Here is an 18444-nt window from a genome sequence, read left to right on the forward strand (position 1 = left end):
TTGCTCCGCCTTCCACGAAGAGGCGGAACTTCCGGCGCTGCCGTTGCCATGGCAGCCGAGGGGCGGGGCCGGAAGTGGCGGCGGCCCGGCCGAATTCGGCGGCGCCACGTCTGGCTTGGGTTTCCTCTCCCTGCCCGGGGCGGCGGCGCTGGGAACAGCGGGCGGAGCGCGGCTGGACCCTCGCCTCGCTTCTTCCTTAGCGGCCGCTTCGTAGCGAGGCCTCGGGCGGCGGCCGGGTGCGGCGGCGGCGACATGTCGGACCTGGGGGACTGGTTCCGGAGCATCCCGTTGATCACCCGCTACTGGTTCGCCGGCTCCATTGCGGTGCCGCTCATCGGCAAGCTGGGCCTTGTCAGCCCCGTCTACCTCTTCCTATGGCCCGACGCCTTCATCAACCGCTTCCAAGTATGGACCGCACTACCCGTCCCGGCGTGCCTTGCGGCGTCCGCGCCATAAGAGAGCCTGGTCCGGGCCGCGCTGGGCATTCTGGGAGTTGTAGTGCGCGACTTGGCGGGGCTGGGGGCTGCGGAGGTGCGGTCTGGGGTCTGGACCCCTCTTCGGCCTCCACGGTCGCGCTGGGAGGGAACCGCGCACCGAGGGAGCCCTTGGGAGTGACCCACATCGCCTGCAGCGGGAAGCCGGGCCTGCCTTCCTGCTTAACCTATATAAGGCCTGCGAGCTGGGCCCCGGGTTTAGTGCTCTGCCTCTGCAGGCCCCGGGCTCCCCACCAAGGTGACACAGGCTGCGGTGCCTGGCCCTGCCGGGGCCCCTGGGTGAGACAAGGAGGGCAGTGGCCCTTGACAGGCCCCGTAGTTTGTCTTGCATCTCATTTTGGTGTGTTTTTTCCCTACGTGTTTTGGGAGAGTTGTTTTGGCTGGCACTGGTGGTTGTGCCAAGGCACTACAATCATAAAACCTATGCCTGTGACTTCGGGTGACTTGCCTGGCCTCTGTTGTGTGATTGTGTGGGTGTGACTGGGAACAGGGGCTACAGGCAGGTGTGCAACTGTCCTAAACTGCAGGTAGCTCTGGAGATATTAAGGCAGAGCTAAAGAAGTGCATCTTTTGCACCTTTTTGCTTGGAATTTGAAAAAGTTTCTGGCTGGGATTGCCAGCTTCTATGCCTAGTTATGGTTGACATAAAGTAACAACTGAAGTCCTGAGGTTTCAGATAACAGTGTTTCTGGATGTGTTAGCAATATCAGAAGTGCGCACAAACTGGATATAGTAATTATCCTTGCATTGAGAGGTTACAGGTTCAGTGTTCTGGTATGCAGGAGTGTAGGGGGAGAGCACCCACTGGCTGGATGAACTGAAAATGAAGGAAGATAAAGGATTCCAACTTTTAAATTTCTATTTTACTTGCTCATTATAGCTTCAGTGGAGAAGACTGAATGCAAAAAAAGATAAAAAGATAGCTCTATCTGTAGTTTGTTTCATGTATCGTCCCCAAAATTTAGTAGCTTAAAGGGCTGTTTTTTCCTCTAGTTCTGTTACTCCTTGTGGAACTGTGCCTTTCAGGATCCCAATACTCCTGCTTGGAAGTGTTGCTGCTTAAAGAACTCGTTCATAAATGGCCAGACATTTTCTGTCCCTGCTGCATGTTGCCGTGCAGTTGGCTGTACCTAATATTGATAGATAGTTGGGAGACTCTCTAAAGCAGGTGCAGGATGCTCAGAGCAGTGTGTGCTGTCTGGAATGGTTATGCTAAAGGCCATTGTGTGAATTCCTTGGCCTCTGTTCAACAGGTAAGAATGGGTTCTGTATGGATGCTTTTAGAACAGGGTAGCATCCTTGCACGCATATCCCTGTTGCACTGCAATTAAAGACTCAATACTGTGAAGATGTGACAGAAGTGATCTGGGAAGTTTTGTGTGATTTTTGTTGTAATCATAATAGCTTTGCTTATCAGACTTCGAAAAAAAAAAAATCACCACCCCAACAAACAACACCTAATTGTAAAAGCTGCTGAAGCAGCAGCTGTTGATACTTGGGCTATTTTTAATCTTCTCCTTGATCTTCCAAATAATTGATAACAAATGAAAAGAAAAGCGCTATGCATATGAGTTCATTCTACAGTATATAAATAGATCTATCTTTCTTTTTTGATCTGGACAGATCTGGCGGCCGATAACTGCAACTTTCTTCTTCCCAGTGGGACCTGGAACAGGATTTCTGTACTTGGTGAATTTGTATTTCTTGTATCAATATTCGTCACGATTAGAAACAGGTATGTTATCCGTTAAATTATATGCATGTGGTGAACTCTGCCCAGAGTTGATATAGACTAAGTGTTGTTAGATAGAGCTTCTATTGCGAATGTCTGTGGTGATGGGATTGCGGCTGATTTGATCAGAGTCATGTGAAAGGCGCTCTGAAAGCTGTTTTTCTGTGACCGGCTCCTTTCTTTGATAGGGAGCCTGTTCGTTTAGGATCTGAACTTGATACTTGTTTCAGTAGGAGGGCCTGGTGCTTTTAGTTGTTGGATTTCAGGAAGTGAAGGAGAGAGAGACTAAAAGATGACATTACCTCTGTTTTCTTGTGTTTGATGTCCTTTAACACAGAAGCTTGATAAAGCATATGTAACAATGGGTATAACCATCTTGAGAAAAACAATGTCAGTTTTTCCTTTTTCTTGAAAGGGGTGCTTACCTGTGTTATTCTATCTACGTTGAATTGAGGGATACGTTGTACAAATGAAGTGTATCCTCTGTCAAACATAAGTGTGAAAAAGGAACTAGTTGGATTTTCAGTTAGAGGAGAGAATTAAGAGTGGAAGAAGGGAGAACAGATAATGGATCCTTTTTCTCAAAAAAGGAATTGTTGTTATGAGGTAGCTTCAAAATTGTTTTCATTTTGCGTTGCACAGTTCATTAAAGCTAGGCAAAAATTGTTTCAGTTGAAGTGAATAATTAACGTATTTGCGAAGCCAAGCTCCTGAAAGCCTTTATGAACAAGAATTTCAGTGTAGTTCTAATGAAGTCTTAGAACTGATGGTGTAAGTGGAAATGCATTGCAAGGTGGTGTTTGGCAAGTCCCACGATAAAGAAGAGGTCTCTGGTAAACCGGTCATCCAGAGTCTTGTGGAATCCCATTAAAGTCATAAGAAGAGTAGCAGGGAAAGGCAGGAGTGGTGCCAGATTGTATTTGTTTGTTTTCTTAGTAAAAGTAAGTAGCAGTTTAATAGCTAGAAATGGTTTCTCCTCTCTGAGCATTTCTGCAGTACGTTATGAACACATGAGAGTACACACACTTAGAAAACGCTCTTGTTTTCTGTGCTGTGGCAGAAGTCTCATGGAAGTCAGTCATTTTCTACAGTAAATTTACATTGCTGCTGTACAACGCATCTGGATTTTGAAACTGGGAAGTCAGCTGTGTTGTTTGAATCAGTGCATTTCTTTTATATTACAGTCATTTTTCTGGGTATAAATGAAGTTCTTGGTTAGGTCAGTCCTCCTTTCTACGAAAAAGGGTTGAATCCTTTTGAAAGTGGGAAGTGTGTAAGTTGCTGATAATATGTTCACAGGTGGAAATCTGCATAGGTCTATGCCTCCTTTTGTCTGTGTAACTGAGGAACTGAAACTTCTGTTTTCAGGGTTGTAGTGGTTTTTAGGCATACACTGGTGTTGCATGCTAGCTTCAAATCTAGCTGTCGGAAATATTCATACAGTTTTGTACTGTGCTTGTGCTTTCCTAACAAGCTGACCTCTAGCTTCCTGAGGAAAAGGAGATTAATGCATTTTTGTTGTGTTTCTGTTGGAGAAGAACATAACAAATACCAACAGAGAAAGCAGAATATTCAGAGTTCACTCCCCAGCAGTATGAATGATGAGATAATGAGTCTGCAGCTCTTCCCTGAGGACCGGATTATACCCTGGGCTCTACTGAAGGACCCAGTGGAGACTCTTCCTTTCTGTGCTGAGCTTTTTAGAAGTCTGCAGCTCAGTTTTCTTAGATATTCATTGGAAAGTCAATTTAAATAGTTTGTCTAATATTCTTGTTGGTAATCTCCTAGATAATAAGAAATCAAAGACTTTAAGGAGATAATACTTACTTGTTTTCTCCCTATTCTGGAGGAATTTCTGTGCTGGAGTTTCTACAGGATTAATCAGCTTCCTCTTTTTATTTGTTTGTATTTGTTGTATGGCAACAATAAGGAGAAAACTTCAGTTTATCTAGTTCTCCAACTTTAAAACTTTCCAAAAGATTTTTTCCTAAGTTTATTTTTTAGGCATCTAGAGATAATTTCATTTAGTATGACCTGCAGGGAATATTGCTCTGTGTTTTTGTTTCCACTGTTCTGAAGAAAATTGACATGTCATGTACATGTCATCCCATGTACATGTGTATATCCCATGTAGTGATAGGACAAGAGGTAATAGTTTTAAGATGCAAGAGGACAGATTTAGATTAGATGTTAGGAAGAAATTCTTTACTGTGAGGGTGATGAGACATTGGAAGAGAAGTTGTAGATGCCCCAGCCCTGGAAGTGTTCAAGGCCAGGCTGGATGGGGCTTTGGGCAACCTGGTCTAGTGGAAGGTGTCCCTGCCCATGGCAGGGGGGTTGGAATGGGATGATCTTTAAGGTCCCTTCCAGCCCAAACCGTTCTATGATTTTGTGTTTGAAATGGGGAATTAGGCAAGCCATTAAGCTTAGAAGAAGGAACAGAATGCACTGCACATGTGTATCCTCCTTGTCATGTGTGGTAATGTTTCTGGAATGTAAAAACTGTTGCATCTCTTGAATCTGACTAGACGATGCAAAGAGGATGCAGTTTGCCTAAGTAAGGACTGGTTTTCTCATGACTGTCATTAAACTTGATGTCTCTGTTGTTGTCATGCATATGTATTTATTTCTTTATTGTGTGTTTCTGACTGGCAGCTTCTTATGAAGGATGGGGTCCAACTCCAATTTGAGGTCTTATGAAGTTAAAGCCACTTATCTCCAGAGTTAAACTGTGTACTTTTTCAAGTAGAGGCACTGTGGACTTTAATGCAGTAGGCTGAATGTCTTATTTTTCAGTCTGTAGGTTGTTCTATTATAAGGCTTTTTAAAATTAAAAAGAATAAACCACAGACTGCATGTAAGACAACTGTTATTAGCTGAGCTTTTCTTAGACTCCCAAAAGTAAAGTCTTAATTTCTTACCAAGATTTTGGTACGTTTCCTAATAATTCTTTTTATTTACAGGAGCTTTTGATGGAAGGCCAGCAGATTACATGTTCATGCTCCTGTTTAACTGGATCTGCATTGTTGTATCCTTCTGTTCATCAAACTTTTAGAATGTTTTGGTTCTCCTGTTTCTGCTTGAAATATGTTCAAAGACCAGGTTTTAGCAGCTGACAGTTTTAAAATTTAGCAAGTGTTCACAGGTGAGTTTTTAATCTTCCTGGAAAGGTAGCAAGTGTCTTGTATTGGCACATTTATTAGTATTCTTCCTACAAGTATGTAATCTGGGGACTAGAGTTCTGCTTACACAAAGCTCAGCTAGTGCGTGAACTTCCATGGTGCTCGCTGTATTGCTTCACTTAGCCACTTTTGTGGATTGCTGCATGGGCTAAGAGTGAATTTAGTGTGTTTAAGCTGCAAATGTGCAAATAAGTCTGATCTGTGCCATTCCCTAAGTTGGAAATTCAGGGACCTCACAGAGAGATCCTTTACCTGCTAGGCACAGATTATCTGAGTCTGTGAAATCAGTGTTGCAATATCTGCACTGAGCCAGCTTCCTGAAGAAGCTGGGCTTGTTGCTTTGGGAATGTTGGGAAACAGTTTTTCCATGAGCTGTGCTGTTCTACCTGAATTTTCTTTTAGGTCTCAGGTACAAAACTGGGAGGAGTTGTTGATAAACCAGATGGTTGTGCTACCCTTCAGAGGGATCTGTAGTGGCTGGAGAAATGTGCTGGTCAGGAATCTCATGAGCTCAGCAAAGGGAAGTGCAGAGTCCTGCCCCCAGGGAGGAACAGCCTCAGGCAGTGGTCCAGACTGGGGACTGACAGTCTGCAAAGCATCTTGGCAGAAAAGGCTCTGGGAGTCCTGCTGGACACCAAGTTGGCCATGAGCCAGCAGCATGCCTTTCTGGCAAAGGTGGCCACCAGCCTCCTGGGTTGCATTAGGCAGAGCATTCCCAGCAGCTTGAGGGAGGTGATTACCCCTCTCTGCTGAGCCCTTGTGAGACGTATGGGGGGCTGCATCCATCTCCAGGTTCCCAAATACAAGACAAACATGGACATACTGGAGTGAGTTCAGTGAAAGGTCATGATGATTAAAGGGTTGGAGCATCTGTCACATGAGGTGAAGCTGAGAGGGCTGGGATTGTGCAGACTGGGGAACAGGAGGTTCAGTGGTGTCTTATCATAGAATTATAGAGTAGTTTGGGTTGGAAGGGACTTTTAAAGGTCATCTAGTCCAGCCCCTCCCTGCAATAAACAGGAACATCTTCGACTAGATCAGGTTGCTCAGAGCCCCGTCCAACCCAGCCTTGAATATTTCCAGGGACGGGGCATTTGCCACCTCTCTGGGCAACCTGTTTCAGTGCTTCACCACCCTCAGCATAAAAAACTTCTAATATCTAGTCTAAATCTATCATCTTTTAGTTTAAAATCACTACCTCTTGTCTGATTGCTACAGGCCCTTGTGAAAACAGTCAGTCCCCATCTTTCTTATAAGCCCCCTTTAAGTATTGAAGGGCTGTAATAAGGTCGCTTTGGAGCCTTGTCTTCTCCAGGCTGAATAACCCCAACTCTCTCAGCCTTTTCTCACAGGAGAGGTGTTCCAGTTCCATCCCTCTAATCATTTTCGTGGCCCTCATCTGTACTCACTCCAATAGGTCCATCTTTTTCCTCTGCTGAGGACTCCAGAGCTGGACATAATACCCATGTGGATAAATACCTGATGAGAGAGGGAGTAAAGCAAATAGAGCTAGGCTTCTCTCAGTAGCGCTCAGTGGTGGGACAAGAGGCAACAGGAACAAAATGAAGCACAGAAGATTCCACTTAAATGTAAGAAAGACTCTTTTTACTGTTAGGGCAGTCAAACATCAGCATGGGTTGCCAAGAGAGGTTGTGGAGCCTCCATTCTTGGATGTGCTCCCCTTCTGTCTGTGCTGTGGCTACCTCCTTGTAGCAATTTGTGTGGCACAGCATGTGGAAAAAAGGGAGTGGTGACATCAGTGTGAATCAGATACAGCTGGGAGAGAGAGTGTGTAGAAATGCTGTTGCCTTTATCAATAGATGAACTATCTAGTCACATTCCACTGTATGGAGGGAATTGCTATTCCTGCTAGTCCTGTTGAGCCACGGCAACGACTAGGCAAACAATTGTGCGTTTAGTTATGTTGTTAAGAAAATCATCAGCTTCATTGTGGTTGCAGGCTGTTGGCTGTGAGCTATTAGATGAATCTGATTGTGACTTGACTTTCAAACTGGTCATTTAAAAGCTTCCAGTTGCTTGTTCCCCATATGACGTAAGGAGCAACCTGAATGCATGATCTGGGAAAACACTTGATACCATTTCATACACATTCATGAACGGTTAAAAGCATTCTGATCATAGCAAAATTATTCAGCAATTGTTTCTACTCAGCAGTCACTACAGCAAGTAGATCCTTTGCGTTCCAAAAGTAGTATGAAAAGCCTGCATTGATGCACTTCAAGAAATTATTTTCTAAAACACGGTGGCAATATGTTGGTATTTTTTTAATGATCTGATATATCTTCAGTTAGAAAACCAGCAGTTTAGTCTTTAAAAAACTAATGAAAGAATCCAGCTGTTAAACTTGTAACATGCTTTTATGCAAGAACTGATCGAGTTTCTAGACAGTTTCACCATGGAGGGAAGGTCAGTGCATGCGTCAGCTCTTGGGGTAATGACTTGAGGTGGTAGCTTGAGAGGCTACTGAAAAGCAATTATTGAAACTAAGTGTGTACATCTTTAGATCATTGCAGGGTTTTCATTTTTTCCAGTGGTCAGCTTAATATTACACAGGAACGCTGTTTTAATTTTAAACATTAAAGGCCTTTACGTGTGTGTTCAGCTCTTTTTGTTGTTCTAGTTTATCAGGTTTTACTGCATTTTCCTTAATGGTGCAATGACAGATAACTGGCTTGGCAATGGACATGCAGGTAACTGCTGAAGTTTTTAAATAATGTTATGGAACATTCTGACTACTTAATGACTTTGTAGAGAGCATTATTGACAGTTTGCAGAACATAGTTAAACTAGGCTGGTTTAGTTTATATCAAAATGAACTGTTGTGTGTATATTGTTAGTTTTTTAGTTTGGGTTAGCCTCCGCTGACATCACAAGCCTGTATCTTCTGACTCTCACTTCTAACCTAGTTAGGGAGTCAGGGAGTGAAAATTGGCTCTTTGCACAGTCAGGAAGTGTTCAGCCTTTTACTAAAATGGACACAAGATGTCACCTATATACTGTTTCTTCTAATTAATGTGAATCTGCATTCTTAATTTTTTTACCTAAAAACTATTCTTGGGTTCATTAGTCTTCTAAAATGTAGTGTGCCTTTTACTGATCTTTTTGTGAAAAATGCAGCTGTAGGTTCAGATCAGAACTGTGCAGTGCAAAATCCTCACAAGAGTGATTAAAATAGTGGTCCAAATAACCATTTTCAGTGAACTAGTTCTTATCTCCCCAGATATTAAGGAGGGAGATGGGGGAGTGCTTCTTGGACACAACAGAGTGTCATGGTTTTAATAAAGACCCTAAGGTGCTTGTGTGAAGAGTCAGACTGCTGGTATACCGTAGGGCTTGGGGAAGACTGGACTGGTGCCGGTGTGCCAGCTTTAATGTGGAATCTGTTGAGTAGCGGCACCCCTGCAGAAATGATTTTTAACCTCTCTTCCAAACAAATGAGCTGGTTTGCAGCATTAAACCAGTTCATGGAAATGTTGCTGGCACAGTCTGTCAAAATCAGCATGTAGCTAAAATAGTGCTTTATATTTGTTTCACTAGGAATGGTCCAGTCAGCTAGTACACGGTCACAGTAAGGAGGTATTTGAAACAGTCTCATCTCCTGGTATGGAGCATGGGTTACCTCCGAGCTCTGCTGAGGTGCCTTTGCCAAGGCTGGCGGCAGTACTCTGAAATAGTGATTTACTGGTGCACTTTCCTTCTGTGGTGCTCTGAGGGGAGCATAGCTAGCATTTGGATGGAGTAACACTTCAGCTGCTCTGTTAGCTTAGCCCCAGATGAGTGTGTTTGGGTTAGTGCCCAGGGTTGTGAATGGAAATGATTGTGGCACAAGCATGTCACTGACATTGCTGTAGGTGGTGCTGCTAAGGAGCTGGGAGCAGAGGAGTTAACGATGGCTGCTTTTTCAGTTGGTGCAAGTTGGAGCCCTTTGCTTCAGCATGGTCTTGCAAAAGAGAATGGCCAATGCTTAGCTTTCTCAATAGTTTTTGAACAGATCCATGTCACGTGATGGCAAAGATTCTGGGGCAATCTTTAAAGGTTTTTCTGATTTATTATGCTTACGAGCCATTTTTGAAGCTTATAGGTTGTGCTGTCTGTTTGTTTCTTAGACTTCTGTGAAAGCAATGGTAACTTTCTGCCTTTTTTTTTTTTTTTTTTCAACATTGCAGTTGCTGATGATTCCACTCATCATGTCAGTACTTTATGTGTGGGCCCAGCTGAACAGAGACATGATCGTATCATTTTGGTTTGGAACAAGATTTAAGGTATGTCAGACTGGATATTGGAAAGGTTTGTGCCCCGAAGATGCACATGAAGGGGGTGAGGAGCAAAATATAAATACTTTGTGTTATTAAAGATGGCCTATACTTTCACACAGCTATATACTCCTTGAGATGCAATGAAGACAGATTTGTTCATGGTCTTCCATATGGTGTCACTCAGTGTGGCTTTACTGAAAACATGTACTGACAACTGAAATTCATTGGTCTGAAGAGAGAAAAAAATTCCTGATAAACATTAACTTGGATAAAAGCTGAATGTAGTGACACCGTAGTGACAAAATGTTGATATTTAAATTCTTTCCTGTGCAACCTCATCTGTTTCTGCCCGATCATGTAGTGAAAACTCTTTTGATCATTGTTTCCAGACCTTTTCAAAATCAGAAATGTTACGACTTTGTTTCAGATGTAACCATGCTGTGGAACATAGAGTGCCAAAGACACATTTACTTAAAATGTTTAAATGAGTGTGATTTTTCTAAAAATGTTAGTGGTTGCTTGGTTTGGAGTATCCTGCCTCGTTAGGTAGAATCTGCTTAAGTTAATATATCAGGATTTGAGTAATGCCTAAAACACTGAGATGATAATCGTGCTTACTGCAGTGGGAAGTTGAGCAGCTTTATGTCCTTAACTTGTACTTAAAATTTCTCTGTCTCCACTGTATTCTTTTTCAGGCCTGTTACCTTCCATGGGTTATTCTGGGATTCAACTACATCATTGGTGGATCGTACGTATTTACTTACATGGCCAATTTGAAGTTACAGAAGTTTTTATGGCTTTTGAACTGACTGCTGCATTTAGAAGCAGTATTAAAATAAAAAGCTTAAAGCTGTATAATCTGACTGATAATGCTTAGTATGACATGGTCACCATTTAAGATAAAAGCAAAAAGGAGATGTGCATGTGAGAACTAGAGAATGTAGGTGAGGGGAAACCAAATAAGAATTTGGTTTATCTTCTAGTAAATCTATGCATTAGGCCTTTTCCGTACTACAGGAAGGGTCCTGTAGTGACCAGCCATCCTTCTTGGTTTTAGAAACAAATTTAACTTGACCCTGGTAGTGCTGTTACTTCTGTTCCTCACAGTCTTGCCAAATGCAATGTTTTTTTCAGCTTATGAAACAAGGGAAAATGGAATAACAAGCCCACACAGTGCCATATTAGTGCTTGCTGAATTTGTTGGTCTGTCTTGGGTTTCTGTGATGAAACGGTGATGCAGAAACCCTTCTGTGCATGGTCTTTCTCATTGGTGCTCTGCATTTGTCTGGGGCCTCTTGGTGCCGCTGTAACACAGTTGGTGACAGCAACAAGTTATGTGGTTGATTTATAAAAGGAGGAGATAGTATAGCAAAACCAAATTCCCTTTTCTGGCTGTGCCACCTACTGACTCATCCGTCACTTGAGAAACTGCTTGCTGTTAGATACCTGCTGTTTCTATGCATGACAGAAGATACTCAAGGGCCTCCATTCAGTGTTTTTGCAAAATTGGGAACAAAACAGTTCAGTACAGCAGGAGACAGGTTGTCCAGTGAAAACAGCAGTAACTTCTCAAGCTCTGCAGACTATTATTTTACACGCTAATAGCTGTACGGTCTAATTCTCTGATGTAAACAAGTATTTAATTGCATTTTCAGTACAGACTGTAGAGAAGGCTTGGCAGGGAGGGAGGGTGGAACAGCCTGTTGATGTGCTGGCACTGAAGGTTGGCCCTTATAAAGAAGTGGCTGCAAAGTGCTGAGGGAAGGGAAATTTTCTGTGGCTCACAGCCCTGGAAATACCCGGGGCAGGTGAACAGTAGTAGCTGGCAGAAGATGGTCAGTTTATTTTCAGAGAAGACAGCATGTGAAACAATTCTTTTTCTTCTTGCCTTGCAGAGTCATCAATGAGCTGATAGGAAATCTGGTTGGACACCTGTATTTCTTTTTAATGTTTAAATATCCAATGGATTTGGGAGGAAGGAATTTTCTCTCCACACCTCAGTTCCTGTAAGCTGGCTTTATTCTTTAACTCACTGTTTGTTTGGTCCAATTTTCTGTATTGTTCATTAGGCATATATTTACCAGATTGTAAGGTGTAAAATACTTTGCTAAATCAGTCTGCTTCAGACTATTGTATTGACTGTGCTGCTGAGTCATCAGATGTTGAGTTTCTTGTAACTGACCCATGTGAGCGTTCTGTTACTCCTATGGATGGCTTATGTCCTTTACCCACTCGTAAGAGTGAGAGTAAAAGTTGTAGTTCTGCTAGTAAGTTGGGCTGTAAGAAAGAAAACCCCCTAACAATTATCAGATAGCACCAAAAAACCTGTTTTCTCCTGTAAATGATCTTTTATCTGTATTTCCATGTATCATTACAGTGGCTACCAGTTCAGCAACCTGTAACAATAATAGGAGTTAGTTTAGACTTGTTCACAACTATAATGCGCATTCTGCTTTGCAGTCTGTACCAGTCACCTTGACTTGAGACTGCAGGTCTTGGTTTCTGAAGAGCTTTTTCTTGTGATTTGTTAATTGTTTTGGCATTGAAATGCTATGATCAGAAGCCAAAGTTTGTAGCTTCAGTTGCCCTTGTCCTCATCCTTTTGTGTTGTAAATATTCCTTCTCTACCAAACTTTAGTTAGCAACTCAGTTAACCCTTTTTATAGCATAAACTGTTAATTAGAAGATGCAAAGTTAATTTACAGTTCTACTTTATGTACAAGTTTTAATGAGTAGGCAAGTTTTATTTTCTACCTCTGTATTTAAAAGCCCTTCTGGTAAACCTAGTTTTCCATAAAGGTTAGGAGACAAAATATTTTTTTCCATGTTTCTCAAGGTAATAACAGCTCTGAAACGTCCATCAGTCTTGTTGGTTATGTGTAATTCTCTTGAGTCCTCATAGGTGTATTTAACTTTTCTCTGTGTTTGAGAAGCAGGAACAGAAGTACTGCGAATATCCCTACAAAGGGATAAATTCTGCCTTGCACTGTAACATTATATCAAAAAAAAGACACTGTGATGATTTACTGGTACCTTTAATATAATAATGAAGAATTTGTACCGTACAGGATTGTTTTTCTTGTAGAAAGGAATTGGGGTTTTATATCTGGGGCCTCAGATTTTAGTGGTTAGATTTAGCAAGGGATCTGCAGGAGCTCTGTGTAACTGTTGTAGAGCTGGAATGACTCTGCACTGATGGGATCCCTTGCAAAATGCAGAAGCTGTATTTTAGATCACTCTATTTAGATGATAGCCCAAGTTGGATGATAAAGTCTTACAGCTCTCATTTGCTTTGGCCAGGTCACTTGAGCTTTGATTTCAGACAAGCTAGTTGCTTGAGCCTGTTTCCCTTAGCCTCATTTGTCCTCAGTCCCTCAGGAATGTTTACTTGGAGAGCAGTGAGATGGTTAGATGCTGTCGTAACAGGACCTATGCAACTATTGAAGAGAGAGATGCTCGGAAGTTATTTGGATTTTTGTTATTATTTCCCCTTAAAAAAAAGAGAGAGAATTTAGAGGAACTAAGTTTATATCACAGCGTTTATTCTCAACAGTGAGACCTCCTTATGGGGTTTTTTTCCCCTATGTTTGGATTATTGTATCTAACCATATCCCAGAGATGGAAGTTCCCCAGAATTCCCATTTCAAAATGCACTGAGGGCTTAGATTTGGAAAGAATTCTGTGAAGTGCTGCCGTGAAAAGCCAGTTTTATTGCAAAGTCTAGCAGCTAAAAGGAAGTGCATGGAATAGTAGTCTGGGCATTTACCCCCAAGGTACAGCTGTTTCTCACTTTCTCTCCTCCTCTTCTGGCTTGCCCTAGGTACCGCTGGCTGCCAAATAGGAGAGGAGGAGTGTCGGGGTTTGGTGTCCCACCTGCTAGCATGAGAAGAGCTGCAGAAGACCCACAGGGTGGTGGAAGACACAACTGGGGCCAAGGTTTCCGGCTAGGTGACCAGTGAAGAACTCCTGCCTTTGGAAAATGGCAACTCTTTGGTTTTAATAGGACGTAGAACCGACCCTTCCTGGTGCAGAGCATGTTTAAGAACCAGGCTCTCTGCAGTACTGTTGGATTTAACTGATCAGAAAGAATGTTTCTGGTTCAAGAGAAAATTAAAAAGTCCAGAAGGCAAAAATGTAGATCTTGCTCCAGGTTAGCCAGTAGTGTCCAATTTGATTCTGCCATTAAAAAAAGCCTTCTTTATACAGTATTGTCTGTCTGTTGCAGTGGGCATCCATTATGCAGTCTTGTTCCATGAATGTGATGGAGCAAGGTAATGGTGTTCTGTCTCACCTGGTACGTTAAAAGCTTTGTTGACCGTGGTAAGTTAAGAATCCAATGTGAGGCAGATGGATCAAACTAACCCCAAAGTTTAGGAAGCTGACTTTTTCCACAGCTGTGCTTAAGTCCCTGCGCCTTTGGAAACATTATTTAAGTGATATCTCTACTGCATTCATAAAGCAAAGTGCAAATATTTCATTTCCATTATTAAGCTATGTTTTAAGGGGAGTTTTTTCTTACAGTGCAGCATTTTCCTGCCTGCTACAGCACAGGCTGGGCAAGACCAGGGATAAGAGGGCTTTCATTTGAAATGGCAATAACAGATATTCAAAGAATTTAAATCTCTGAGCTCTTCATCGCATGTTACAAGGCTTGCTGTTTAAACTGAAGTTGTCTAGCTTGTGTGGTTGGTTTTTTTTTTTCCCTGAGATCTGTGAATTCTTGGCTTCAAGGTTTCTATTTTGATTGCAAAATTGGGTAGCACAAATAACATTTAAACTAGAAAATGTAACATATCATTGTGGTTAATGTAAAGGGTATTAACTGCAGCATTATGTTTGTTAACTGCATCTTCAAATTTCTCTTCAAAGCTTTAAGACCTCAAAGAATTAAAGCTGGAAATAAAGTTTTCCAGGGTCAAGATACAATAGAACAGATTGCTTTACTATGGGACTTTCACTGTCAAATAAGAAATTATGTACACTGTTTATTAGTATTTACGTTTTTTGGTAGAAATTTTTGACATGGAAAAGGGAATGATTCTGTAGAGTAGTTTTCCTTGTACTGGGTTCTCATGGGCAGAGCACAGGACTAAGACCAAGGAAGCTGTAATGCTAGCTTATTACTGACCGCATGGACTTGAGCAAACTTCTTTCTTACTTCAGTTTTCCCAGCTGTAAGGAGGACTCATTTGTCTCATAGCATTCTTAAAAGGTAGCTGTCCCCGACTCCCCTAGGTAGGTGCTTCTAGTGAGCAAGGTAAGGCTTAGGTTCACGTAAATGACAACCATTAAATTAGGAATGCAGTTACTCTAAGCTTAACCAAGACTTCAAAGTTGGAATATAGTTGCTCACTTTTTGTTTTCTAGTTGGAGGAGGAAAAGCATCGTCACTAGGATGAGATTCAAGTCTCTGACCGAATTTCCCATCAGCATTTTTTCTTTTTACTAGGTAGGTGGGGCACAGAAAGTTGTTCTACCCCAACTTGGGTATCTCAGGTATCTGTAAGTGGAGTGAATCTGGGCCAAAACATTTTTATTGCTACTTTGTTTCTTCACTAAACCTGGGTTCTGAAGGTTTAAAAACTTGTAAATACTATGTGATGTGAAACTGAGTGGGAAATAAACAGTCAGACTGGAAGTTTTCATCTGGCTTCCTTGAAAAAAATACATGCTACCTTTCTTCACTGCAGGTTAATTTTGTTGATTCAGCTTGTGGAAAACTGTAGAAAACTGGTAATGATCATATTGCGTGCTTACATTTTACAGGAACTTGGAGTTCAGAAATCACCTGCCATTTTTGTTTGTTCAGTGATGAACTTTAAAGATGCTCTTGTCTTTTTATAAAATGGTAGGTAGAAGAGAGGAGTTCAGTGTTGTAAAGAGTAGTCCGTAGACTGACAGCTGTTAATTGATTTTATTTGGGAAGTTTGGGAAGCACCATTTTTATAGGAGTCATGGTGCAACTGGTCTTTTTAATCGTAGTAATATCACTGTCTCCAAAGCATTTGTCTTAATTTTGAATCAGAACCTAACTGTTAAGTGAAGTTGCAATAGTTTGTGACTCAGCCAAAACCCTGGCACACTCAAATTGCAGCACATCTTTGTACAGAAGGCCAGAAGAAAGGCTTCGGTGGGAGGAAGTATGGCAAAAGTCATTGTCCTGGCCCAGTGCACTGTGCTGGGTCTTGCTTTCTAGTACATCCTCATTCTCTAAGAGAAAAAGTTTTGCAAGGAAAATAGACTTCTATTAAGTCTTGGTTAGCTTTTGAGCTGCTTCAGGTCAATTTAATTTGGTTTATGGAAAATTCACTTCAGAATTCTGTATTATGAGCTTGGTTGGTTTGGTTTTCACTTGTCACTTGACCTGAAGCACTGTTTCTCCTCCAGCGTACGCTGACAATGGCAGTCTCTTGTTAAATGAGTACCTCCTTTCTTATTTTGTACAGATAATTTCCCTTTTTGTAATCAATTTTTGTTGACAAAATTTTAAATTAAAGTTTTAATCTCTGTTACTGTCTCTGTTTCACTAAATCATATTTCAGCTTAAGACAAACCTTGTGATCTGTCCATCTCCAGGGAATGTCTGACAGCTGTACTGTGACACCACCTTCTGCTGTTGATAAAAGTACTCAAGAAAATGACCTGCTTTTGGGTAGGAGCCTTGTCTTCTCTGATCAACTGCAAAATTGTAAAGGCGTTTTCTTTATCGCCATGAGTCTTGACAGTCTGTGTCCTTCCTGGCCGATTACAAAAAAAAGCTGTAAAATGGTATACTTGATTATACTCTGTTGTCCTTTGGGAGGAAGTACGCTCCTACTCACCCTCAAACTGTGTGAAATTGATAGAGATTAGTTACTTTTCCAGGGATAAGCTTGGTATTCTGCAATACTCGCTGTCCAGGCAGATCTGCACTGCTGCCAGAGTTCCTTTTGAGGCTCTTATCTCAGCTGATTTGGAGACTTGTTGAGCATCCTCTGAATGACTCTTCTGGTCCTCATTGTTCGTGTGACTGCATTTCTCCTGTTTGTTACCATAGAGGCACCAAAGAAGATCATGGACTTGGTACATAAGGCACTCTGTGAATTTGTTGTGCTTCTTGAGCTGGAAAGTCTTGGTCCATACTATACACCAGACAACAGCATGGCAAGTGTGCGCGTTTTGATTTTGCTCCAGCTGCATTAGGAGTCAGCAGAAGAGCCAAGAATACGAAATCAAATGCTTCTAAAATGCTTCATCTTTCATTCCTATCACTTTGTCTGGATGACAGCTCCTCTCTCAACACAACTCGGTAATGTGGCGTTGCTGGAAACTGGACCTGTTGCTTCATTCTGTCATCTGATTGTCACATTAGGAAAACTGAGAGGCTTTAATTTTCAGAGTAGCATATTGTTTGCAATACAACCTAAGATTCTTTCTGTGTTTATATACCACTGTGTACCTTATCAAGGAGGAAAACTGCTTTGCCTTGATGGTTAAGGTAGCGAGCTGAAGAGATAGACACTAATTTACAGTCTGAAGCTTCTGATATAACAAGTCACCTAATGGCTTTTTAATCCTGTTATGCATCCATGAAATGAAGACGATTCATATTCTCCCTTGTTCCGTGCTAGGCTTAGGATGATGGATCAATTTGTACTTGCTGTAGTATGGCACAGCACTAATTTTGGTGAAGATGTTCTTAGCAGTGTCATCCCCTGCAGTAGTAAATGGCTTTTCTTGTTTTGTGCATCCCTAGATTCTTATTTTGCCATGGATGATAGTAATAGTGTGACTTGATATGCAGAATTGGGTCTATTGTCATGATTTTATTAAGTTAAATATGCGATATGTGCATGTCAAGCAGAATTATGTCTAAAAGGTGATGATGTGCTCTTTTCTAGAATTGGAAAGATGAATACGCTTCAGCTGCTTGTATTTTTCAAGCGTGCTTTTTTGGTGATGAAAGGAGTTCTGTTTGCAGCAGTGGCTCACCCTTTTATCATCTGGAACATGATCTAGAAGGAGTGATTACAACACTTGTGAGCAAAAGTTGCATAAAAAGAGCTGTAACTGTGGGATGCTGGCGAGGCCTCTGCAGAATCTCATTGGTGTTGGAGGGGGGGGGGGGGGAAGTGATAATGAAACCTTAATTCTGGTGCCTGAAGGTGGTTTGGTTTATTATTTTATTTCCCACCAAAGGACAAAGCCCTTGCAAAATGCCATTAGAGCTCAAATCGGCTCTTAAGGCTGAGTTTCTCTGAACTACTTACCAGTCTCTCGTGATGAAGGTCATGGCAGCTGGAGGCAGTGTTTAAAATCAAAACCATTGCAAGAAGTCTTCTTGCTTTTGAATGTTTACATTTATTTCTCAAAAGGGATGTGTGTATTTAGTCCCTGGACTGGCCATGGATTAAAGGACAGTGGGTGGATCCCTGTGTTAGTGGTTTCATTCATTGTAACTGGAGGTGTGAGGATGCTGCCTGCACCAGCCCTTGGGCTTGCCAAGCTGCTTGGTAAATCTTTTCATACTACAGAGTTCAGGTCACCTCGCGGTAGGTAGTTAAATGTGGACGGTTTCTTTGCAGTAATGTTTCCCTTTGCTTTCAAGTTAGTGTATTGATTAGCTGTAGTTAACCCAAGCAGACTCCTCAGCCTGTTTTAAAATCGAAACACCCTCACCTACTCCACCTGGAAAGGCTTTTTGTAGCACTTGTCTTTGTTAAGACTTACTTGACTGCTACCACGCAGTCTGTAAAAACTAGCAGGCATCTAGGTGCAAA

General features: G+C 41.9%; 1 protein-coding gene across 3 annotated transcripts; it reads left to right on the forward strand.

Moving 5' to 3' along the window:
- Window positions 1–63: 63 nt before the first annotated feature.
- DERL1 (derlin 1) lies at window positions 64–17413 on the forward strand. 3 transcript variants are annotated; one of them, XR_008731180.1, is made up of 9 exons: window positions 64–405; window positions 2118–2229; window positions 5190–5254; window positions 8093–8119; window positions 9596–9691; window positions 10381–10433; window positions 11581–11691; window positions 13506–15533; window positions 16228–17413. XR_008731180.1 is itself a non-coding variant. In XM_005438425.4 (8 exons), exons 1-8 carry the CDS (start codon window positions 253–255, stop codon window positions 13642–13644), a joined length of 756 nt encoding a protein of 251 aa, XP_005438482.2. In that variant the 5' UTR covers window positions 64–252; the 3' UTR covers window positions 13645–16194. The 3 variants fall into 3 exon arrangements, 1 of the variants encoding a protein (XP_005438482.2); XR_003559690.2 differs by having other exon boundaries at window positions 16262–17413; XM_005438425.4 differs by lacking the exon at window positions 16228–17413 and having other exon boundaries at window positions 13506–16194.
- The last annotated feature ends 1031 nt before the right edge of the window (window positions 17414–18444 follow it).

The sequence above is a fragment of the Falco cherrug genome, chromosome 3 (genome assembly GCF_023634085.1).
Source record: "Falco cherrug isolate bFalChe1 chromosome 3, bFalChe1.pri, whole genome shotgun sequence".
NCBI classification, from domain to species: Eukaryota; Metazoa; Chordata; class Aves; order Falconiformes; family Falconidae; genus Falco; species Falco cherrug.